At 42.2% G+C, this 27,288-nt stretch overlaps 2 protein-coding genes across 2 annotated transcripts in view; one reads left to right on the top strand and one right to left on the bottom strand.

Annotated features, from left to right (window-relative positions):
• The window catches only part of LOC138982854 (furin-like protease kpc-1), a gene marked incomplete at its 5' end in the record, with an annotated part of 381,789 nt that overhangs the window by 306,053 nt on the left and 48,448 nt on the right, over window positions 1–27,288 (top strand).
• On the bottom strand, window positions 602–26,784 carry LOC138952129 (uncharacterized). Its single transcript, XM_070323759.1, has 14 exons — window positions 26,633–26,784; window positions 22,638–22,723; window positions 18,454–18,752; window positions 16,639–16,867; window positions 14,773–14,889; window positions 13,158–13,277; window positions 11,911–12,117; window positions 9,827–10,006; window positions 7,219–7,369; window positions 5,437–5,584; window positions 4,638–4,866; window positions 2,754–2,870; window positions 1,871–1,990; window positions 602–868 (listed from the first exon to the last, which is right to left on the bottom strand). Exons 1-14 carry the CDS (start codon window positions 26,668–26,670, stop codon window positions 654–656), a joined length of 2,256 nt encoding a protein of 751 aa, XP_070179860.1. The 5' UTR covers window positions 26,671–26,784; the 3' UTR covers window positions 602–653.

Raw genomic sequence — 27,288 nt, 5'->3', positions numbered from 1 at the left:
GTTGTTGTTGTTGTTGTTGGTGGTGGTAGTGTTGTTGTTAAAAGTAATTTCAAACAATATCCTCTTTTCTATCACAGTATCCCTCGTCTTGTCTTATCTTAATATTCACCCAATCGATACCTCGCAACAAATACACACCCACACCTACGCAGATACACAGACAGACAACCAGACAGCCAGTCAGACAGACAGACAGACACGGACACACACACACACACACACACACACACACACACACACACACACACACACACACACACACAAGCACACACGCACATACGCCCAGGCAGACACACATACACACACAGACACACAGAGAAACAGACACACAGACACAGACACAGGCTATTCACACACACACACACACACACACACACACACACACACACACACACACAGCACAACACAACACAACACAACACAACACAACACAACACAACACAGCCCCCTAACCAAATCCCATAGCATCCACCAAAACTACAACTTTTTTCTCCCTCCCGCCACCACACCACACACCACCTAATACACACACACACACACACACACACACACACACACACACACACACACACACACACACACACACACACAACCATGCATCCACCTCTTTTTTTCACCTTTATTTTACATTGACCGCTTTCAACCCTGTTTACTCAATATGGGTAATCAGCCTTGGTAGTGGTAACGTACAGACCGTTGTGACCAGGTTTGGTGTTGTAACCCATGCTCGTGCACCCGCCGCTACCGCAAGTGTTACAGCCTCCGTCCGCGGTGGCGCAGGGGTAGGACGCGAAGCTGTTGTCGTTGATGCTGGCGGTGAAATAGGAAGGAGCGCGGTTGTGGCTGCAGCTGATGTCGTCCGTCAAGGCTGTGGCGGGTTTTCAGAGAGGAAGTGAAAAATGATTATAACGTTCAAAACTAGGAGTAGGTCTACTGCCAAGTTGGATACAGGGATATTGTTGCAATAGGTCACAAGACATATTTAAATAAGTTGCAACCGCCCTTTTGACAAGTTCTTAGGTTGGAACGTTTTTATCGACAAACGATTCATTGGCCACTTCACACATATACACTCCAATTATAGTAGATCCCCTCCTGGGTCTCACAGTGATAATACGTTTTAATAAAAACAGAAAAAATACCAGTGCTCAGCTTTTATAATACAAACATTACAGGTGGCTTCCATGCCCCTGGTGGCACTGCGACTTTCACTTTTGCACCACCATTCCCATTCTGGTGCTACCACACCACCATTCTTTTCAACCTGATATGGCACCTCCATTCTTACTCTGACATCAGCATTCTCACTCTGGCATCACCATTCTCACTCTGGCACCACCATTTTCACCCTAGCATCACCATTCTCACTCTGGCACCACCATTTTCACACTGGCATCACCATTCTCACTCTGGCCCCCGATCTGGCATCACAATTTTTAATCTGGTACAGCCTTTCAGTTCTCACTCTGGCACCACCTTCTCATCCTGGCATGACCATTCTCACTCTCGCACCAAAATTACCACTCTGGCATCGCTCTGATACAACCGTCCTTACTTATACACCACCATTACTTCTCTATCAATCCTTGGAACTTGGTTGGCACAGGTCTAGATCAACCATTCTCACTCGGACACCCATGAACACACACACCCACACCCACACCCACACACACACACACACACACACAAACACACACACAAACACACATACACACACACACACGCACAGAGCCATACACACAGACACACACTCACAAACACACAGACACACACACACACACACACACACACACACATACACACACACACACACACACACACACACACACACACACACACACACACACACACACGAACAATAGGAAATTACCCGTTATCTGTCCAGTGAGAAGCATGACCCAGTTGAGCTTGTCAGGCGGACATCCGGGCATGTTGTTGCCGCCATTAGGGAAGAAATCCACGTGACCAATAAGGTCTACTGTGCCCATTCCTGTTGAAAGATTTGAATAGCTTTATTGGACATCCAAATGGGTCTTGCTAGGCGATGACGGTCTGTGTTCTCTTATGATGAAGCACTGACATCCTATTGAATACAAAATTGTCAAAACAATGTCGATTTGATTGTATAGAACGTACAGGTCTAGCACAATACTGCAATTGGATGTGAACGAAATCATCCCAATCAGATGACAGTTTTTGGTCTCTGTAGCTTGTGGCCCTGCAATTGTTAGACGCGGGTACAACTCAACCAACATAACAACAAGGACGACGACGACGATGACGACGACGACGACGACGACGATGACGATATCTTCCTTGAGATAAAACGTAGCCAGTGGCCAGTCTCATTCCGTACATGTAGAATTTTGAAGTGAACCTAATGTTGTGGTAAATTATTGGCTACATTTTTGAAAGGCTGAGATAAATCTGACCAAACAAAAATCTATTGTCTTGCTTCCATTGCTCAGGAGCACAGTTCTGTGCAGATCATGTCCTCCTTAACATGACTTGTATAATATACAGTTACTCACCCATTTGACTGAGAATAAGATAATCAACCCACAAGACTATTCCTTTTGTTGCCTCGTCCTGTTAAGCGTGATATAATAAGATGTCTGATGCCTTTGTTGGAAGACTTTTGGTCTATCCGACCATGTCATTGTCATATGTTACCTTTTATTGACCCAGGCCATTTATTACAGCGTCAACTTCACAGCAGAAACGTTTTCAACTTGCACCGGGCAAAGACTTACCGAATTCATGCAACGGTTCTGCGTCAGTATGCATGACGTCAACAAACATCGCATCAGTCCTTTCCAGTCTGACGTCATTGCCGTAATTTTCGAACAGAGGGGCCGCTGGGTCTAGTCCTGCATCAGCAATGATTGCTATTAATATTTGTCAATATCCTTTGGAATGTCACATGTTTTGAGATATATATGCGCACCTCACTCTCCTGCTTAAAAAACACCCTAGCAAATTTACAACAATCATAGAAAAGCATTATAGTCTATTACCGATGTAGCACAAACCAAAATATGATCATGGAATTCAGATTTAACGTCCTTAGTGACGGCATTGGTCGTTTAGGGACATGTTTTGTTAAAAGGCTACCAAAACATACACACAGATCAGCAAAGGGTAGGTGTTTTGTTGTGTCTGTCGATTGTAACACCGTTTTTACATTTAGTCAAGTTTTGACTAAATGTTTTAACATAGAGGGGGGAATCGAGACGAGGGTCGTGGTGTATGTGTGTGTGTGTGTGTTTCTTTCATTTTCATTTTCATTACTTTATTGTCCCATCGCTGGCAAATTCGGGTCGCTTCCTCCCAGTGGAAAGCTAGCAGCAACGGAGTCGCGCTACCCAGGTGTCTGCGTGTTTAGGTGTATTCAGCCACCTGCACTTATGGCAGAATGACCAAGGTCTTTTACGTGCCATTGTGATGACACGGGGGTGGGACATGGCTTCCGTCTCTGGGTCTGCACATAAAGTTGACCCGTGTCCGTCCCGGCCCGAATTCGAACCTGCGACCTTCCGATCACAAGTCCAGTGCTCTACCAACTGAGCTACCGGGCCCCCGTGTGTGTGTGTGTGTGTGGGTGTGTGTGGGTGTGTGTGTGTGTGGATGTGTGTGGAGCGATTCAGAGTAAACTACTGGACCGATCTGTATGAAATTTTTCATGAGAGTTTCTGGGTATAATATCCTTAGATACTTTTTTCATTTTTTCGATAAATGTCTTTGATGACGTCATATCCGGCATTTTGTAAAAGTTGAGGCGGCACTGTCACACCCTCATTTTTCAATAAAATTGATTGACATTTTGGCAAAGCAATCTTCGACGAAGGCCGGACTTTGGTATTGCATTTCAGCTTGGAGGCTTAAAATTTAATTAATGACTTTGGTCATTAAAAATCTGAAAATTGTAATTTAAATTATTTTTTAATAAAATGATCCAAAATTACATGTATCGTATTCTTTATTATTTTCTGATTCCAAAAACATATAATTATGTTATATTCGGATTAAAAACAAGCTCTGAAAATTAAAAATATAAAAATTATGATTAAAATTAAATTTTCGAAATCGATTTAAAAACAATTTCATCTAATTCCTTGTCCGTTCCTGATTCCAAAAACATATAGATATGATATGTTTGGATTAAAAACACGTTCAGAGAGTTAAAAAGAATAGAGATATAGAAAAGCGGGCTATCCTCCTCAGCGCAACCGCTACCGCGCTTTTCTGTATTGTTAATTTCACTGCCTTTGCCACGAGCGGTGGACAGACGATGCTACGAGTGTACGGTCTTGCGGAAAAAATGCAATGCGTTCAGTTTCATTCTGTGAGTTCGACTGAGCTTGACTAAATGTAGTATTTTCGCCTTACGCGACTTGTTTTTTAATGTAAATGTAGCTGGAGAACTTTTTTTTAAAGTTTGCCAAGCACACCAATGTGGGGCGTTTAACAATATTAATACTTTGACATATAACAAACACACACACACACACACACAGAAACACACACACGCACACACACACACACACACACACACACACGCACACACACGCACACGCACACACACACACACACACACATATATATAAATCGCTAAAAAGGGTAGTTAAAAACGATACCTGAGATTCTGCCCAGCCTGCCTTTCAATGATTTTCCGACATAACCACCAATCTGAGCGCCCAGAGAGTGACCAATGACGTGTACATTTGCCGCTGAAGAACCGAGCTCTTCGGCCGTCAGGATAAGGGAGGCAATCTGGGCTCCCACCACTCTGCAGTTGGCAGCGGCTTGGAAGTAGTTAGGAGCCTTGGCGCCGGTCTGCCAGTCAACCACGATCACGTTCACCCCCTGAAAAACAGCATCATTTGTTAAATCTGAAGGGTTTTGATATACCTAGATTTGATTGGATCAAACACAAAGGGGGTGCAAGTGAAATCTCCAGTGACGAAGCAGCCTGCAGGGAACTGAGGTAAACAAATTAAAAAAAATTAAAAAAACGAAGAAGAAGAAAACTCTGATAAGTTAGTCTCCTGACATCATAAGTAGAGGTTTCCTCCGAAAACGGCATATGGCTGCCTAAATGGCGGGGTAAAAACGGTCATACACGTAAAATTCCACTCGTGCAAAAAACACGAGTGTACGTGGGAGTTTCAGCCCACGAACGCAGAAGAAGAAGAATAAGTAGAGGTCTTTGAATCCGTGTTTGCGTATACATAATATACAGGCTTTCCAAAGTATTTCACCTGACGTTCTTCTGTCGTCGAAAGAACAAAAGAACTGTGGTGACAACGTCAAAACAACAGACAAAGAAGTAATGTACTGTCGCATTGTAAGGATCCTTTTTTCTACGGTTAATGAAACTCCACTTTAAAGTACTTTTCCTACAGTGTTTAACATAATCAAAACAGCAGAACTCACACGCTGCAGAAGCTCAGCCACCATGTCAGTAATCCATGGGTTTTCACTGGAACCGGTGAATCCATGGACGATGATCTTGGTGTCAAGATGATGGTTCCAGTGGGAGTGATGGAAGGAATGAAGGTCCCTTTCCTTCAGGAGTTGAGGGCTGTGACGGATCAGATAGAATAACAAGAACGATGAAGAGACAATACTGATGACGTTTTAGCCGTTCTCAGTTGGTAGAGCATTGGAGCATTCGAATCCAAGCCGGATCGGACACGAGTCAACTTTGTGTGCATACTCAGAGACGGTATCCATGTCCCACCCCGTGTCACCACAGTGGTACGTAAAAAACCTCGGTCGTTCTGCAATTATCGCAGGTGGCTGATTGCACCAGAACACGCGCGACTCTTGTTGCTGCTAGCTTTCCACTGGGAGGAAGAGACCCGAATGTCCCAACACTGGGATAATAGAGTAAATGAAATGAAAGACAAACGTAGATCTGTCCTAGTTTTCATAGACCCGGCATAAAAGTGCATCCTTCCTCTTTATCATTATACTCAAAGTCAACCGAGTAGCTGCTTCTCGTAAAGAGTGGATTTTTGGCTGAATTAATTTCAAAGCTGACACCAAATACAATCTGGTGAATTATTCTTAAACATATTTCTATTTTCACAGAACGCATTGACCGTTGGCTTTTGGTATGAGAATCGACGGGCGCTGTGGCGGGGTGGTAAGACGTCGGCCTCTTAATCGGAAGGTCGAGGGTTCGAATCCCTGCCGCGGCCGCCTGGTGGGATAAGTGTGGAGATTTTTTCCGATCTCCCAGGTCAACTTATGTGCAGACCTGCTAGTGGCTTATCCCCCTTCGTGTGTACACGCAAGCACAAGACCAAGTGCGCACGAAAAAGATTCTGTGATCCATGTCAGAGTTCGGTGGGTTATAGAAACACGAAAATACCCAGTATGCTTCCTCCGAAAGCGGCGCATGGCTGCCTAAATGGTGGGGTAAAAACGGTCATACACGTAAAATTCCACTCGTGTAAAAACACGAGTGTACGTGGGAGTTCAGCCCACGAACGCAGAAGAAGAAGCCGAAGGTATGAGAATCAAATGCAATAGATAAGACCATCTCGCCACTCGGACACATACTTTAGGTCCTATCAACATTCATCATCACATCTTGACTGCTTACAGTGCAGAGATGCCCTTTTTTTTTAAGCCAGTAGCGGCTTTTATGAGAAATTGATTCATAGAAATTCCCATTCATAAAAGGACACTTGTACCTTTTGGTTGATCTCATCGCAGGTACCTCTCTATTTACAAGTTTGTTTAAACCATCAAAACTCCCCCTTTCACCTCGAACGTGGAATAAATGTGTATTTTGCTATTCTGGCGAGTTTTGCCTGTGTTATATAGTGCTAACAATAGCAAGGACATTTCCACGACGAACACTCTGCTATGTTGGCTTTGCCGCTCAATCGGTGGCCGAGATTCGTATGTGTCAAAGGGCGCGCGCATGCTGATTCGGCGGAAATGCAAATACTAGCCATAACATCCTTACGACAAAGACTGTCCCTGTAGGACTGTGCTGAAATCGTTTATTAGCCCTTTGCGGCGCTTGATTCTTTTAGTGTGACCGAATTCTGACGGCACGGGCCCACCACCGTCGCCGATCGACCATCGCTCCTATATATGTCTCTCTAATGACTGCCAGCCTAACTCTTACCTGTGGCGGTTGTGTGTGGTGAAAAGCTTGAATTGGATGTCTCTCTAATGACTGCCAGCCTAAAATCTTACCTGTGGCGGTTGTGTGTGGTGAAAAGCTTGAATTGGATGTCCTGTTTGGAGGGGGAGGCGGGGAGGTGGAAGTTGGTGTTGGTGAAGGGAGGCCACAGGTCGAAGCAGCGGAACTCATCTCGCATCTCATCGTAGCATACCCTGCGTATAGCTTTAGAGAAAGAAGCGGTCGGGAATATGAGCTCGTTTTATGTGCCACTGAGAGGTGTGTTAGTGTAGGGGGGGGGGGGGGGCAGAGTGCGTCAGTGTGTTGCAACTCTCACATAGGGATTTTGCAATGTAGGTGACAAGCTTATACCGGTATATGCACACACATACAGGCACCGACACAGACACAGACAGACAGACACACACACACACACACACACACACACACACACACATACACACACTCACACACACACACACACACACACACACACACTACACACACACACACACACTCATATATATATATATATATATATATATATACACACACACACACACACACAAACACACGCACGCACACACGCACACACTCACACACGTACACACTCACACACACTCTGCCCCACTACATAGATACACACACACAGAAAGAAAAGAAAAAATATATTAAAAAAAAAAGTGGGCTATGGCCTGTCTTCGAGCGCGTGTACGTGTACGTGTACGTGCATGCACTAGATAGAAGATTAAGATAGCAATTCAAACACCAAAACGTGACATGAAATTTGTTTTCAAGGTCTGCATCAAAACGGGTTAACACGCCCAAACAGCCAAATCACAAAAGCGTTGTACATAAACAGCCGATTGACATAATTTATTTTCAATGCTCCACGGATTTTGTTTTCTTCAGATTAAATAAAACAACGTTTTCTAAGCCCTACACAATCACACAAACGAACGTAGTCGACTCCCATACCTGAAACAAGTGGACAAGTAATTCGCGATTTGTCCTTTCATCAGATTTTTTTAAAAAAATCGGTTAGTGTGACAAAATCTGGAACTGTCCTACTTAGTTCTTATCAGAATTTCCAAGGCTATTTGTATAATTGAGTATGCAGTTCAATTTTTTTTCTTATTTCTTTGTGCGATAGGTGAAGGCTGTTTCAAAATACCATCCCTTCCAAGAACATGATCATATCTGCCGTAGAAAGTTGGAGAAAAAAAAGAATTTCCATTATTGATTGTTTGTCCGTTCCTGTTATAAGCTACTTCTCCTTTGCCAAATGCTTTGGAAAAAAAACCACGCTAATAAAACACACACAAAAGCAACACTGAGATTCATAGCAGTTGAGAGATTTGGATGAGAAAGAGAGAGAGAGAGAGAGAGAGAGAGAGAGAGAGAGAGAGAGAGAGAGAGGGGGGAGGGGGGGGGGAAGAGGGAGGGCGGAACAGAGGGAGAAGGGGCACATGATAGGATTGAGCTACAGATACAGTCAGACACACACAAAAGTCAAACATGGATTGATTAGATTATACAGAGCAACAACTTTTGTTAAAATTGTACACATTGTAGTCGTATACAAACAAGCAAACAAACAAACAAACAAACAAACAAACAAACAAGCAAACAAACAAACTTCTTCGTTCATGGACTGAAACTCCTACAGTTTGTACGTGTATAACCGTTTTCACCCCGCCATTTAGGCAGCCATACCGGCACCGCTTTTGGGGGATTCATGTTTGGTATCTTCGGGTTTCTATAACCCACCGAACTTTGACATGGACAACAGGATCTGTTCCGTGCGTATGTGCATGTGTGTACACACGAAGGGGGTAAGACACTAGCATGTCTGTACATAAGTTAACCAGGACAAATTTCCACCCTTAACCCACCAGGCGCGGCCGGGATTCGAACCCACGACCTTCAGCTTGGTAGGCCAGCGTCTTAACCACTAGGCCATTGTGCCCGACACACCCAGGAATTCAACAGGCTGCTACAATCTGATGCAGAGCAAGAATTTTCTGCTGAATTTATTCAACTCTGCAGGTTGGTTGAAAAGGTTAGATACGAAACTAATTCAGCTAAAGAGAGTGTTCAATACTTGTGGGAACTATGCAGGCATCAGATGTTTAATGTGTGTCCAAGTACAAGACTGAATGTACGGAATAATAAAGATTGCGAAGATGCTTTCCACGGGAAGGAAGGTAAACAGAAGAAGATAAAAAAAAATTTTTTTAAACAGCACATTTGTCTAAATGTGACTGTGAATTAATAAAGGCCTTGTGAAATAAGTTCGCCTCACTGTCTGAGATATGGTCAAGCTTTTACATGGTAGAATATCATTCCGCCACTTGGTCATATACCAACAATAAACAGCCTGGGTCTCTCTGTCCACATGGGTATATCTTTGAAAAATAAATTTCGTAAAGGCACTGGTGCATTTTAGAATGTCAATTCATTAAAAAAAAAATCCAACTCACAATAGCAATCAGTAGGTTGATTTTGGGCATGAGACCAAGTGGAGGGATGGTATTATGCATTCCGTGTAAACAGCCTGGCCAGCTCTGAAACTGTGAGGCGAACTATTTTCACAAGGCAGGGTTGGGCCTTCAAGTTACGTTTAAATGATTTAAACAAATTAAACTGAACAATGTTTAGATTTGAAAACATGTATCCTACCTGTACAGAAGATGTTCTGGCCAACAGCCAGTGCAATGATCACACGGAGAAACATCTTGTGGTCAAGTGTTGCTTGGTTGCAAGACCTATCAGACCAATAAGGAGATACACGACAAAAGGATGGCACAATTGCGAACGCCCCCTTTGTTCTTCTTGTATTTATACTTCTGTATCCATAACCAGGTTATGAAGATAACATTTTTTATTTTAACAATCTGGTTAGGAGGAGTTTCGTTACTGAGATTTTACGAGTTAACCTTTAAAATTACTCTCTCTGTCCCTGTCTCTTTCTCTCTCTCAATCTCTATTTGTCTCTGCCTGTCTGTCTATCTTCATCCCTCTCTCTCTCTCTCTCTCTCTCTCTCTCTCTCTCTCTCTCTCTCTCTCTCTCTCCCCTTCTCTCTCTCTCCCTCTCTCTCTCCTTCTCTCTCTCTCCCTCTCTCATTCTCTCTCTCCCTCTCTCTCTCCCCCTCTCTCTCCTTCTCTCTCTCTTCCTCTCCTTCTCTCTCTTTTCGGTGCTCTTGTTCATCGCATGTTCACGCTGCACATTATTGTGACAGAACAGAGAGAGAGAGAGAGAGAGAGAGAGAGAGAGAGAGAGAGAGAGAGAGAGAGAGAGAGAGAGAGAGAGAGAGAGAGAGAGAGAGAGAGAGAGAGAGAGAGAGAGAGAGAGACGAACGAACGAACGAACGAACGTACGAACGAACGAACGTACGAACGAACGGACGGACGAATGTATGGTTTACTGTGCGCGTAAACCGAAGGCCCATTGCAAGAAGGGAACAGTGGGGTTGGGAAGTAAACAAAAACTCGAAAAATACACGATAGTAGAACTGTTGAAAGAGGGCGTCGTCGATTCCATATCTCATTCAGTGTCTTTTCTATTCACACGACAGATGATTAGTCTTGCAACCAAGAGAAGCCCTGATGGCAGCACCGACGATGACCAGGTCTTGCTTCACTTTCTGCCTGACGTCGGCACGTTGATCAACTGTGAGAGAAGGCTATCTGTGGAGATGGCTCTATGCTTTCAGCTCCGTCGGCGACCACAGCTTGCCACGACTGCAGTGCTCGATATACTGGTCACTGAATAACTGACTGGCGAGAACAATGTCCTTGTTTTTCGGAATCAACAACGACGTTCTTCAGGGACAGATTACGGAGCTGTGGTCGTTTTTGCTTAACGAACACCTCGCTAACTTTGTTTCCTATCGCCTGTTTAGTGATTTCAGCATTTGCTAAATCAATTCCTGTTTAGAATGTGATTTCTTTTCATACTTGTTCTCAACGAGGTGTGGGTGTGTGTGCGCGTGCGTTCGTGTATGTGCTTGTAGAGCGATAACCAGGAAACCAATGGACAGATCTACATGACAACTTAATTCTTTCAGATGATATCCCCCCGACATGAAAAAAAAATCTCGATAAATTTCGTCGTCGTGTCCGACTTGAACAAATTAAGTAGAGGTGGGCACTGTGGCGACCGTAGATGATTTTAATTTTTTATATTTTTTTTATTGAAATGTTGGACATTCTTTGACCCGGCTCGGACTTTCTAATTTCAATTTAACTTGATCCCTCAGATCAAACCTTTTTTTAATGAACATTTTTTGTGAAATCGAAATTGCAATAAACGACACAAAAGTGGTTTCATTCTATTCTTTTTTTCTCCTGAATTAAAAAATATATTGATATGATGTGTTTGAATTGACATTATGCTCAAAAACAGGTCCCAGGTCCGTTTCATGCACATTGGGTTCGCCGTGTACATGATACAGAGACAGCGAGGTCTGGGTCGTAGGGTTTCAGTCAGCCAGGTTTTCAGTCTCGGTGAAGATATTTGTTTTCGTTCAGTATTGATGTTTAGGACCAACAGATTGACAAAATGTTTCAATATCGCTTCACGCGATTTGTTTCTAATCATTAACGGCTAGAATATGACATGTAATACCAAACTTTTCCAACACATTGTACGAACATCACCGCCACCCACGATAGATACACGCAACAAAACACGTTCCTCATCTTCCCCGAAGAAAAAACAAGACGTTTTATTTCAGGTCCCTTTAACAAAATCTCTCCTCAAAACGGATAGTGAGCTTTAGTGGTGGTAACGAAGAGACCTCGGAAGTTTGGGGTCGCATGGTAACCCATGCTTGTGCATCCGCTTCCGCATTTCGTGCAGCCTCCGTCCGGGGTGGCGCAAGGGTAAGACGTGAAGAGGTTGTCGTTGATACTGGCGGTGAAGTAGAGAGGGGCGCGACCGTGGCTGCAGCTGATATCATCCGTCAACGCTGCAATGACGTAGATGATGGAATTTATGACGTAGTGAGAGCGGGTACATACGAAGGTTGCAAAAACAGGAGAGAAAAAAGATAGCATGAAGTAATGTAGCATGAAGTGAGTTGCGGACCCAGTCTAGCTCATAGCACCTGATATAGTAACAATCATCAATCTTGGTTACTGTTGTTGTCTATATTGAGAGCGCTTGCGTCAATTTGATTTTCAGACCTTGTCATTCGTCTTGTTCTCACTTGGCTATAATTTTGAACTAAAGTACATCCAGTATGCATCACCTGCTGGTCGGAAGTAATAAGGTGTAGATATATAAACAACATCTACAAGGTTATTTGGTTTTTTTTAAGATTGATGAACGCGCGCACACACACACACACGCACACACACGGGGACACACGGGCACACACACACACACACACACACACACACAGACAAACACACAGAGGGACACACACACACACACACACACACAGGGGCACACATACCTAAAGTGTGGATGGTTACCTAAGAGGCGGCACTGGGTGTAGTGCCTTTCTAGTGCACTTGCACTACAACAGCACTGGGTGCAGTACTCGCTCCGGCATCGAAGAATTTTGCACTAAAAAATGCACAAAATTTGACCTATTTCGTCGCCTATAGAGGACGGAAAGAATGTCATTTTGAACATTGTTATGACATTCTTTCCGTCAAAAAAGTCAATTTAACGGTGTTAAATGAAGCGAGCATCCACACAATTAGGTTGCCATCCAGAGTTTAGGTTGCCATCCACGTGTGGATGGTTGCCTTATGGTGATTTAGGCAACCAAACCTGTGGAAACATGGGTACACACACACACACACACACACACACACACACACACACACACACGGGCACACAAACACGGGCACACAAACACGGGCACACAAACAGACTCACACCGTACACACACACACACACACACACGCACACGACACACACACGCACACACACACACACACACACACACACACACACACACACACACACACACACACACACACACACACACACACTGACCACTGATCTGTCCGGTAAGGAGCTGGACCCAGCTAAACTTGTCAGCAGAACATCCGGGCATGTTCCTGCCGCCATTCGGGAAGAAATCCACGTGACCAATTTCGTCTACTGTGCCGAGACCTGTTGAAAGTCAATGATTTATCACAGCAAATAACATTGAAATGTAATGTAATGCAAAGCAAAGCATTGCATTTCATCGCATCGCATGGCATGGCATCGCATGGCATTGTATTGTATTGTATTGTATTGTATTGTATTGTATTGTATTGTATTGTATTGTATTCTATTTCAACCTCATACATTGGAACACCCGTTTCAAGACGCCTTCTCTCTGATTTGAAACTTTGTTTTTGATACCCTGCTTTATTAAGATTTATCGTTCGTATACATGTATATTTTTAAGAGCCGACTTTTTCCAAGAAAGTTTGGTGGTCCTAAAAGGGGGGGGGGGGGGGTCCACTGTATATGTTGATATGGGATTTTTTTTTAAAAGCTGGCAGTCAATCAAAAGCTCTAATAATGTCACCGAGTCTGACATTTCTTCTTCTTTGTTCATGTGCTGAAATTCCCACGTTCACTCATGTTTTAGCACGAGTGGATTTTTTTACGTGTATGACCGTTTTAACCCCCTCATTTAGGCAGCCATACGCCGCTTTCGGAGGAAGCATGCTGGGTATTTTCGTGTTTCCATAACCCATCGAACTCTGACATGGATTACAGGATCTTTTCCCTGCGCACTTGGTCTTGTGCTTGCGTGTACGTACTAGCTTCGGGATGAGGCACTAGCAGGTCTAGCAGGTCTGCACATAAGTTGACCTGGGACATCGGAACAATCTCAACCCTTAACCCACCAGGCGGCAGCGGCCGGGATTTTAACTCACGACCTTCCGATTAGGAGGCCGATGTCTTACCACTACGCCACTGCGCCCGTCGAGTCTGACATTTAAAGTGCGCACGAAGAAGAAGTGTTCGCACAATTTGTAACAAAGAAATCAGTAATACTAATCCAAAACAATTAGCCTATAGATAACGTTTGGTAGTTTAGCAACACAGGATGGTTGGCTTGGTTGAGATACAGTGTTCTAGATGATCGAACGTGTAGTAAAGACCTGTACTTGTACGTGTAGATATTGTGTCACCATTGACTCACTTTTTATCTCGAAAGTTCCAAATGCATACGTTAATATGCTGCCACCAAGACTGCAGATCTTGGCAAACGTGTGACGTAAAAACTAGATTTGGTGACGTTACCCGTACACGTTCCCGTACACGTGCTGAAAAGTGCCACATCTAGATCTTGCTATTTACTCCTTATCCCTTCCTTTTAGGTTCATCCAATGAATAACCAATCCACCGACCCAGCGACTGACAGATCGACCAAACAAACAACCAACAGCAATAGCAGAGTATCCGGGCATTCCCGGTATAGCATGAACTGAGAGCGATCCATCGGAGTTAACTCACAGTCTAAGGTGGGTTTTTTTCTTGCGTAGGATTTTGTTGTTTTGTGGACCTTTTTCAATAAAGTGTCTTTCTTTATTTTCTTCCTTTTTTTTCAACAAACAAATTCATACAACCAGCTTTACTGACGCTCAATTTGTAAACATTGACGTACCAGCCTCGTGCAGCGCTTCTGCGTCAGTGTGTATGGCGTCAACGAACATCGCGTCTGTCTTATCCAGTTTGACGTCATTGCCGTAATTTTCAAACAGCGGAGCTGCTGCGTCCAGCCCTGTAACAAAAATCACACAACACTGTTGAAAATTCATGTGTGTGTTTTTTGTGTGCAACCACAGGCGGAAGGTATCGTCCACTGGACTACTACTATCACAGAAAGACTACAAGGTCTGTCACTCACCTTCGAGTCTTCTATGTTCTTGGAGTCGCTTCCTGGGGAAAAATATTGTTCAAGACGGTTTGCCTCTTCCTACAGTCTGTGTAAGGTCAAATAAATACAGTTGAATGATTGTTTGAACTATTATGTGCCTTTGGTTTTCAGCTTCCGTCCGCTGCAGGTTGTTTTTAACCATCATTTGGACGAATCTTCGTTTGCGAGCCGCTAATCCACTTGGGGACAATATCATGTATCCGCACCGAATATGCATACCAGCGCTCATTGGTCTAAAACATATGTAAATAGTGTGCAGCAAAGGGAAGCTACCCACGGGAAAATAATCATCGAATATCCTGTTATTAACCAATGAGCGCTGGTATGCATATTCGGTGCGGATACATGATATTGTCCCCAAGTGGATTAGCGGCTCGCAAACGAAGATTCGTCCAAATGATGGTTAAAAACAACCTGCAGCGGACGGAAGCTGAAAACTAAAGGCACATAATAGTTCAAACAATCATTCAACTGTATTTATTTGACCTTACACAGACTGTAGGAAGAGGCAAACCGTCTTGAACAATATTTTTCCCCAGGAAGCGACTCCAAGAACACAGAAGACTCGAAGGTGAGTGACAGACCTTGTAGTCTTTCTGTGATAGTAGTAGTCCAGTGGACGATACCTTCCGCCTGTGGTGCAACACGTGACCCCCTCTCTCTATCTGTGTGTGTGTGTGTGTTTGTGTGTGTGTGTGTGTGTGTGTGTGTGTGTGTGTGTGTGTGCGTGCGCGCGCGTGTGTTTGTGTATGTGTGTGCGTGTGTGTGTTTCTCTCTCTCTCTCTCTCTCTCTCTCTCTCTCTCTCTCTCTCTCTCTCTCTCTCTCTCTCTCTCTCTCTCTCGCGCGCGCGCGCGCGCGGCTTTTCGCTCGCTCTCCTTGCGTTCAGTGTTCAAAGAGTTGTGTGTATACTGGTACGTCAGCCACTGAGAGGTTCACCAAAAGAGAACCATGTCTTTCACGATCACCTGTCTATAACGGCAGTATTCGCACGGTCCCTTTAAAGGGACAATGCGGGGTTCACAAGGGTCACAGCATTATTGAAGCAAAGATTTGTCTTTTTGTCTCAGATTAAACAGTCAAAAGCTTCGCACAACTTTCTCACAGATACCTTCACATACCTTTAGTGTTGCCAGCCAAACGAAACTCTATGCTATTTGCCAGTTGGCATCTCCCGCAAAAATGTGATTTACATTTCCCGTAAACACGTTCTGGGGCTCAAGGCTGTGTGCGGTATGCCAAAATGGCAATGTTCTTACATCACACACAATGTCTTGATGTAGAGTATCCAAAACAGAAAGAATTCTCCCTCTCACCGAGACAAATAGACTTCCAGTGTTGACTTTTGGCGTAATTAGTTCACGCGCGGGACTTGATGTGAGCCTGGTCGAGGGCGACTCATTCCTGCCCGGAGGCAGTCAAAGATTAATTTGTAAAAACGTTGCAGGTTTTGACTCCTTGCATGAAAGTCAATGGAACTTGGTAATGTTTCAAACGGATAGCTGCGTGAGGCACGACTGAAAGCCCTAGGGACTCCGTGCACCTGTACATGTCCAGTAACTTTAAGAGGTCAGTGTAGACAAGTTCCACTGTACCTGAAATCCTGCCCAGTCTGCCCTTCAAATAGCTTCCAGCATAGCCTCCGATATGAGAGCCCAGAGAGTGACCGATGATGTGGAAATGAGAAGGAGCAGAACCAAGCTGTTCAGCTGTTAGGATAAGGGAGGCAATCTGTCCCCCAACCACTCTCGTGTTGGCAGCGGCTTGAATGTAGTTAGGTCCCTTGGCGCCGGCAGCCCAGTCAACCACGATCACGTTCACACCCTAGAAAAGAAAAGATCAGAGTATTCATTTTCAAGGCTCAATCAACCAAAAATAAACAGAATTCTAATATTGTGCCTGAACAGTAAGGAATCCAGCGAACTGATTGTCACCAACCCCTTCCCATTTTCTGCTTGTTTGTGTATCTGTTTTGTCTTTTGTTTTGTTTTTCGTTTCCTGAAAGGAGCTAATGTACTTATTCCGCCATCATGCTAACCTTTGTTTTGTAATTACTATGATTGCTTAAAATAAGCATTATATGCTTGAGTATGTAATCATCCATGCATTGTTCTTGTCATGATTAAAATTGAATAAAGTTTTGTTTAAACCAACTGATTGTCTTGCACATTCAAGGAAAAAAGAACAAAACTTGACTACATGTAAAAGGAGTTAAGCGCTGTTAGAGAATAGCGTACAGGGTGGTGCCATAAGTCATGCATATATCTGCAGACGTAAATTTAGAGCGGTACATTTGCATCGCTCTGAAGAACAATCGATACAAATAGTTTACTTGCCTCAGGCCTTGGGCTTTTGGTCTGTAGTTCTGTGTTATTTGCTCCGAATAACTGACTATAGTTTGCAATAAAACAACCCGTACAAAGTCTTCAAGAAGTGGATTTGCAATGGAGTGACAACTGACAGCTACCTCTGGATTTGTGTTTGACTAATTGATGCTTGAAATGTGCTGTACTAGAATTTGAAGGTAAAACAATACATTTTTTGTAAAATTAGGATGTCGAGACTGGGATGGTCATCAAAGAATCCTCCTCTGTTTCTCTGTCTTCTAGTCACGGCTGTGTCGATGCACATAGAAGTGAGCACAGCAGATTTGAACAAACAGTCCTCGTTTTCGAATAATTTAACCAAAACAGGGGGAAAAAGCTTATGTTTTTGTATTTTCCGATCATGTTTGCATCCAATACATTCCGACTCAAAAATAGGTCAAACAGGCCGAAATCATAATCGACAGTTTACCTCGACGAACGAAAATTGACGCTCTCACTGCGACTTACTACATCTAGGGTTGGTATTCAATCTTTTACGCAACTCAAGCCGTTTGAACGGTTAAGAAATATTCCCTTGTTTTCTCTCAGACTTTGTTGCTGTTTTTGATTGTGATTAGTTAGCTTTTCTCGCCTATACAGTATGTTGATTACACCCAACTGTCAGCTTTTTACTTTTCCTGGTCATGTTCTTGACACCAAAAACACGCAGCAAAAAAAAACAACTGACAGACGACAGTTATAAACTTCTGAGACGTGTAAGTGGCTGTACTCTTTGTAGGTGGGTTTTCTAATCTCCAAAACTCCCCCTAAAAACTTAATAAGAACAAGCTACAGTGGAACCCCATTTTAAGACCTTGCTTTATGTCTGATTTTCGACACATGGTGGTTGTCCTTCGGGCCCGAAGAAGACTTTTTTGTTTTGCATCCTATCTATGTACACGGAGGTGGCTCTCCAATCCTAGTCTGGAGGCGCAGAGTCTGGACACATAGGATTTTCGACACATAACCTAGCTATGTATATTTACCCCCATTTTAACAACCCCTTCCTTTGGGTACCTGAGATTCTCCAGTGTATAAACTCACATGCTTCAGAAGCGCGGCCGTCATGTCCACGACCCAGCTGGTGGAGCCGTCACTAGTGAAACCATGGACAATGATCTTCGTGTCATGGCGTTTGTCCCAATGCGAACTGTGGAAAGAATTCGTGTCTCCGGCCCTCAGGATCTGAGCGTTGTGGCGGTTGTGCGTGGTGAACAGCTTGAACTGGATATTCTGGGAGGTGGGGGAGGCGGGGAGGTGGAAGTTGGTGTTGGTGAAGGGAGGCCACAGGTCGAAGCAGCGGAACTCTGCTCGCATCTCATCGTAACACACGCTGCGGATGGCTAGTGGTGTGGACGATAAGTAAGAGAGAGGATCAAATGTAATGTCAAAGTGTCCCCAATCAATCCTAACCCTCAACAATACTGCGTAATCCCATTCGATGTCTGAATCTAGGTTCGTTAAAGATTACTATCAAATGTCGTGACTATAATTCTAACTCACTAATATAATAACTAGCAACTAGTATCAAGTATGTCATACACTTTTCGACTATAAATGTGCATCTCATCGTAACACTCGCTGCGGATTGCTAGTGTTGTGGAAGAGAGAGGATAAAGTCCCAAGTCAAATGTCCCAAATCAACCCGAACCTTCCGAGTTCAGCAGCATTGCGAAGTTCCATGTGGTAGCTGAATCTAGGTTACGTTCAGCATCGTGGCTATAACTCTCTAATGACTACCAACTAGTAATTCATATACATCATTATTGTTTAGTATAATTGTCAAATCTGGCGAAGCCGTTTCAAGGTTGGTGAGAAACACGAAAAGACAAAGAATGGAAAAAATGGTTACGCGAAACAGTTACTGTAACAAATCTGACAAATCTGGTGATGTAATTCTTAGTGACATTGTTTATTCGTTTTCTTCTATTTTTTCTGTTTTCTTTTTTAAACTTCATTGTGTGTCATAAAATAGGTGTGTCTCTTTTTCTGCGGTTGCATTAGTACTAGTACATGCCGTGACCTCTAACAAAAATGTGACTTGAATTGAGGAATCGACCCAAAGTCACCTCACGATACTGACGGCCTGCAAGAAATCAGATAACGCCAATCTCAAGTTTCAGTAATCGTGACAAAATCGGAACAACTGATTTAACATTCTTAGTTCTGTGCTTAAAAGGTACACAATGTCCCTTTCGGTATGTCCCCTTTACGTTTGCGAAGGGAACATTGCCTTTTAAAAATAACATTTATAGTGAGTGTATGCCCAAGGGTTCTGTTGTAAATCGTTTTCTGTCTGTTGCAACTTCAAGGTGATGGGGGATATTTAAAATACCGTACACACGCTAACTATGTTTGTGTTATAATAAATGATAATAATAATAATAATAATAAATGAGCATTTTTATAGCGCAACATCATAACATTACAATTATGCTCTTTGCGCTTGACACATTTAAAATTAAAACACAGTTATACAAGCATTTACATCTACATTCATAGTCAGCAACGCTTAATTAAAAGCATACACCATCAAACATACATTACAAAAGATTCTTCCACTAACTAAGTAATAAAAACATGAATAAAATAGGTAGTGAAAACAAGGAGATACCAGCTGAATACCCTTAATCAAACAGAACATGTTATCAACAATACTGAAAACAGCCCTAGATGTTTATATACATTATCACATTATCACTAAAAACAACAAATACACTACATGTAGCCTACTGATGGACTGAGAAAACAAAATCAGGGGTTGTATTTCTTGAAGAGGTGCGTTTTAAGTGCTCGTTTGAATGCTTGGGGTGACTGAGAGTGGCATGCATCCAAGTGGAAGGATGGTTTTTTTTTGTTTTTTTTATTTTTATTTTTTTTAACAAGTTTAAAGGTCCTTGTCTACATTTTTATACCGAAATCGCCATTTGACCATTAAAATGCAGAGTCTATTATCTACTAATATCAACAATACACCCCCTTTCAGTGTAGCCGTTTGAAAATTCATTGTAGTATTCCAGCGTATAGTACTCATAGTAGGATATCCTTATTTGGAAAATGCCAAGCGCAAAACTCCTCTCAAATCCCGTGCATTTCGTGCGTTTAAAAAAAAAAGCGTGGACAGCGCTCCAGTGTCAAACTGTTGCTGCACTTGTTTGGGCGTGGCTATAAGCATAGTGACATGAATTTGATTGGTCAGTATTTTTAGGCAAAGCACATGTTCTCAGCAAACAGAAAACAAAATATTGGAAGCGTGAGTCACGCTACCCAAAAATAAAATCTTTTTTTACATATTTTTTTTCTATAACTTTTTTCTCCATGGTACATTCATTTTTTTTCATTTTCATTTTTTCATTTATTTATTGTCCCATCGCTGGGAAATTCGGGTCGCTTCCTCCCAGTGGAAAGCTAGCAGCAACGGGGTCGCGCTACCCAGGTGTCTGCGTGTTTAGGTGTATTCAGCCACCTGCACTTACGGCAGAATGACCAAGGTCTTATACGTGCCACTGTGGTGACACGGGGGTGGGACATGGCTTCCGTTTCTGAGTCTGCACATAAAGTTGACCCGTGTCCGTCCCGGCCCGAATTCGAACCAGCGACCTTCTGATCACAAGTCCAGTGCTCTACCAACTGAGCTACCGAGCCCCCATCTGACATAACTTTTTAGCGAAATCTAACCATAAGATTTTTGGAAAAAAGCAAAAATGTAGACGACCACCTTTAAAGTTTATGTGAGGCTATAACCGCTCGGCTTTACACGTTTCTGCCGGGTCGAGACAAGAGGGCACAGGTACCCGAATACATGCACTTGATGCATTTTGCACTCAAGGTAATTAAACTTCCATCACGGTTGGACAAAGATCGTTGATGTTGAAGGGTGCTTTTGTTCCATGTAACATGTGGAAAGACTGACCAGTTGTAGTGGTTAACATGATCGTTTACACAAGAAGGATCGTGCTTTTGAATACGCCCAGTAAACTCTTCTAAATGAAAGTAATAAAGATTGTCCAAGTGCAGTACACTCTGACGTTTGATGAAATGAAGAATACAAAAAACAGGAATTGTAGGTTATTGAAACGCTTCTTCTTCTTCTTCTTCTTCTTCTTCGTTCATGTTTTTAGCACGAGTGGATTTGTACGTGTATGACCATTTTTACCCCACCATTCAGGCAGCATACGCCGATTTCGGGGGAGGCATGCTGGGTATTGTCGTGTTTTTATAACCCACCGAACTCTGACATGGATTACTTGGATCTTTTCCGTGCACACTTGGTCTTGTGGTTGCGTGTACACACGAAAGGGGTTAAGTCACTAGCAGATCTGCATATAAGTTGACCTGGGAGATCGGAAAAATCTCCACTCTTAACCCACCAGGCGGCAGCGACCGGGGTTCGAACTCACGACCTCCCGATTAGGAGGCCGACGTCTTACCACCACGCCACTGCGCCCGTCCTATTGAAACGCCTTATTATTGAGAAAACAAATCGTCCACATGGAAGAAATCTACACTCTCTGACCAAGATCCGCAAAGCTGAATTCCGCTGTCGTGCTGTACTGTTATTCCATGTCAAAGGCCATAAAATAAATTATACGTTTTATGTTGTGCCACATTACCCAGTTACGGGCCCATGATGGCCACGATCAAAGCTCATCGTAACAGTTACAACCATAGCTATGGCTATTGGACATTTGTAGCCCCCCAGTCACACATTTGCATTCGTCCAATTCATTGGCAGCTGTATTTCTTGCATAACTGGGGACACAACATCGGAATGATCGTAATGCAAGGTAGATACTCAGCATATGCCATTGTTTCTAGTTTGCTTTAATAAACTACGATGACAAGAAAACAGGTTTTCAACAAAACACAAGTCATCAGCACCAATAATAATCTTCTGAATTTTCGACTCCAAAAAACGTCAGCCCGCAACATGGCTGCAAATACCGCAGGAATTAAGTGGTTGGTGTTTTATCTTTCAGAGTGAAAAAAAAACAACCGAAGGAAACAGGCGAAGACCGAGACATTAATAATTCTTTAATAAATGAGTATATACCCCCCCCCCCCCAAAAAAAAAAAAAAAAAAAAAAAAAATTAAATAAAAGAAAAATGTTTAAAAAAAAATAATAATAACATTAAAAACAAACTAAAACAAAAACCAATAAACAAACAAAAACAACAGTTACAAATTACAAAAAAGAAAAGACGCCAAAAAAATTGAAGTCACTCACCATCACAGAAAAGATTCTGGCCAACAGCCAAAGCGAGGACCACAAGGAGAAACATGTTGCGGTCAAGACTTCCTGAGCTACAAGACCTGTCCAGCCAAACACAGGTCAAAGCGAAATGAGTTAGGACAGCAACCGCCCAGTTTAGTCTCCTCAGTTTTATAGATAAGAGCTAGGCTTGATTGTGTGTACCGAAAAGGGTCAACCAAAGATAACAGTTTTGATTTTTTGTGTGTGTTAGGGGTCTCTTATTTTGTATCCTGGGCGTATGACGACTGAAATGTCTTTAGATCGTCGTTGTCATCATCATCGTCGTCGTCGTCGTTATTAACTTATTGTTCTTTCTATCTCTTCCTGTCTACAACCCCAACACCCTCTCTCCCCCCTTCACTCTCCTTGTGTCGCTCTGTCTGTCTCTGTGTATCTGTCTGCATTCTTTCTTTATTTGGTGTTTAACGTCGTTTTCAACCGTTCAAGGTTATATCGCGACGGGGAAAGGGGGGAGGGATGGGATAGAGCCACTTGTTAATTGTTTCTTGTTCACAAAAGCACTAATCAAAAAATTGCTCCAGGGGCTTGCAACGTAGTACAATATATGACCTTACTGGGAGAATGCAAGTTTCCAGTACAAAGGACTTAACATTTCTTACATACTGCTTGACTAAAATCTTTAAAAACATTGACTATATTCTATACAAGAAACACTTAACAAGGGTAAAAGGAGAAACAGAATCCGTCAGTCGCCTCTTACGACATGCTGGTGAGCATCGGGTAAATTCTTCCCCCTAACCCGCGGGGGGCATCTGTCTGCATGCCTGTCTCAGTTAACCATAGGGACAGAGCGTATGGGTAGATTACAAAACAAAGATAAAACTAGCAAGTTAAATAAATCAATAACCATTTAAAAGAGGAAAGCTACGGGATCCTACAACCCTAATCTGGGACGAAGTAGATTTTGAATGGATGATCTGTTTCGAGTCTAAGACAGTGAACACAATCCTTCGACCAAGTTATAACCACGATTTCTAGTGATCAACACACCCAAAATATTATCAAGTTTCACATAAAACACTAGTGGTTAAAATATACTCTGTTGCTTACTCACACAGCTTCATTTAAGGGGTAGGTTATCACAGAGGGCAATATTTAAGGGTAAAGCCAATGCAACTTACACACATACACATACCTAAAGTGTGGATGGTTACCTAAGAGGCGGCACTGGGTGTAGTGCCTTTCTAGTGCACTTGCACTACAACAGCACTGGGTGCAGTACTCGCTCCGGCATCGAAGAATTTTGCACTAAAAAATGCACAAAATTTGACCTATTTCGTCGCCTATAGAGGACGGAAAGAATGTCATTTTGAACATTGTTATGACATTCTTTCCGTCAAAAAAGTCAATTTAACGGTGTTAAATGAAGCGAGCATCCACACAATTAGGTTGCCATCCAGAGTTTAGGTTGCCATCCACGTGTGGATGGTTGCCTTATGGTGATTTAGGCAACCAAACCTGTGGAAACATGGGTACACACACACACACACACACACACACACACACACACAAACACACACACATACACATACACATACATACATACGCACGCATGCATCCACGCACGCACGCACGCACACACATAAAGTTATGATACACAATATACAATGAAGATTTCAACGTTATCATTGCAACTTCCTCACAAGAATGTAGAATGTAGAACAGAATGCCGACCCGTTTTGTAAGGTCTATTTCATTAGACCTTAATAAGTGAAAAAGCAAAACAGAAAAAGACACCATTGACAAACAGACCCAAAACAAAACAAAACAAAACAAACAAAACAAAAAAAGAAAGAAACACAGAAACAAAGACAGAAAGAAACAAGTCGCGTAAGGCGAAAATACAATATTTAGTCAAGTAGCTGTCGAACTCACAGAATGAAACTGAACGCAATGCCATTTTTCAGCAAGACCGTATACTCGTAGCATCGTCAGTCCACCGCTCTAGGCAAAGGCAGTGAAATTGACAAGAAGAGCGGGGTAGTAGTTGCGCTAAGAAGGATAGCACGCTTTTCTGTACCTCTCTTTGTTTTAACTTTCTGAGCGTGTTTTTAATCCAAACATATCATATCTATATGTTTTTGGAATCAGGAACCGACAAGGAATAAGATGAAAGTGTTTTTAAATTGATTTGGACAATTTAATTTTGATAATAATTTTTATATATTTAATTTTCAGAGCTTGTTTTTAATCCGAATATAACATATTTATATGTTTTTGGAATCAGCAAATGATGGAGAATAAGATAAACGTAAATTTGGATCGTTTTATAAATTTTTATGTTTTTTTACAATTTTCAGATTTTTAATGACCAAAGTCATTAATTAATTTTTAAGCCACCACGCTGAAATGCAATACCGAAAGTCCGGGCTTCGTCGAAGATTACTTGACCAAAATTCAACCAATTTGGTTGAAAAATGAGGGCGTGACAGTGCCGCCTCAACTTTCACGAAAAGCCGGATATGACGTCATCAAAGACATTTATCAAAAAAATGAAAAAAACGTTCGGGGATATCATACCCAGGAACTCTCATGTCAAATTTCATAAAGATCGGTCCAGTAGTTTAGTCTGAATCGCTCTACACACACACACACACACACACACACACAGACACACAGACACACGCACATACACCACGACCCTCGTTTCGATTCCCCCTCGATGTTAAAATATTTAGTCAAAACTTGACTAAATATAACAAGTCGCGTAAGGCGAAAATACAATATTTAGTCAAGTAGCTGTCGAACTCACAGAATGAAACTGAACGCAATGCCATTTTTCAGCAAGACCGTATACTCATAGCATCGTCAGTCCACCGTTCAGGCAGTGAAATTGACAAGAAGAGCGGTTTAGTAGTTGCGCTAAGAAGGATAGCACGCTTTTCTGTACCTCTCTTTGTTTTAACTTTCTGAGCGTGTTTTTAATCCAAACATATCATATCTATATGTTTTTGGAATCAGGAACCGACAAGGAATAAGATGAAAGTGTTTTTAAATTGATTTGGACAATTTAATTTTGATAATAATTTTTATATATTTAATTTTTAGAGCTTGTTTTTAATCCGAATATAACATATTTATATGTTTTTGGAATCAGCAAATGATGGAGAATAAGATAAACGTGGAATTGACAAGAAGAGCGGGGTATTCGTTGCGCTGAGAAGGATAGCACGCATTTCTGTACCTCTCTTCGTTTTAACTTTCTGAACGTGTTTTTAATCCAAACAAATCATATCTATATATTTTTGGAATCAGGAACCGACAAGGAATAAGATGAAAGTGTTTTTAAATTGATTTCGAAAAAAAAATTTTGATAATAATTTTTATATATTTAATTTTCAGAGCTTGTTTTTAATCCGAATATAACATATTTATATGTTTTTGGAATCAGCAAATGATGGAGAATAAGATAAACGTAAATTTGGATCGTTTTATAAATTTTTATTTTTTTTTACAATTTTTAGATTTTTAATGACCAAAGTCATTAATTAATTTTTAAGCCACCACGCTGAAATGCAATACCGAACCCCGGGCTTCGTCGAAGATTACTTGACCAAAATTTCAACCAATGTGGTTGAAAAATGAGGGCGTGACAGTGCCGCCTCAACTTTCACGAAAAGCCGGATATGACGTCATCAAAGACATTTATCAAAAAAATGAAAAAAACGTTCGGGGATTTCATACCCAGGAACTCTCATGTCAAATTTCATAAAGATCGGTCCAGTAGTTTAGTAATCTTTAGTCTGAATCGCTCTACACACACACACACACACACGCACGCACGCACACACACACGCACGCACATACACCACGACCCTCGTTTCGATTCCCCCTCGATGTTAAAATATTTAGTCAAAACTTGACTAAATATAAAAAGAAAGAAAGAAACAAACCAAAACAGAAAGAAGCAAAATCCTTGTTATGCTACCATTGCCTTTCAAACCTACACAAAGAGATCCAACACTTGCTTCACACTGTATTGCATCAAAACAACGAAGTGACTGTGGTAAGATGAACACAGTTCGATGAACGAATTTTTGCTTCTGGAAGCTTCATCGATAACGAATTTTCGCTTCTGGAAGCTTCATCGATAACGAATTTTCGCCTCTGGAAGCTTCATCGATAACGAATTTTCGCCTCTGGAAGCTTCATCGATAGCGAATTTTCGCTTCTGGAAGCTTCATCGATAACGAATTTTCGCTTCTGGAAGCTTCATCGATAACGAATTTTCGCTTCTGGAAGCTTCATTTCCCCTCCATTTTCTTTCAAACCTTGTTCGTTCCGTGTTGCGTCTCAGTGCTTTTTGTTGTCTTTTGTGTTCTTGTTTTTCCTGATGAAGCTTCCAGAAGCGAAAATTCGTTCTCGTCTTGTGTCGTCTTTGTATCGGTGAGTACAGTAATCCTTCGTTTTTTAACTGTATTGCATGGTAAACGAATGCTCAAGTACCACATTGTGGAAACGCAATATTGCTAAGTCCAAAGGTAATCCCGAACGCGTCGCAAGAGACAAATTATGCCAACATATTGTGGCTACAGTTAAACACTCGCGTGCAGCGCATGCCAAATGATACAGTGCGCACTGCATGTATTATCATTACACCCTT

This window comes from Littorina saxatilis, linkage group LG1 (genome assembly GCF_037325665.1).
Source record: "Littorina saxatilis isolate snail1 linkage group LG1, US_GU_Lsax_2.0, whole genome shotgun sequence".
Lineage (NCBI taxonomy): Eukaryota > Metazoa > Mollusca > Gastropoda > Littorinimorpha > Littorinidae > Littorina > Littorina saxatilis.
This window is presented reverse-complemented; position numbering and strand designations above follow the sequence as displayed.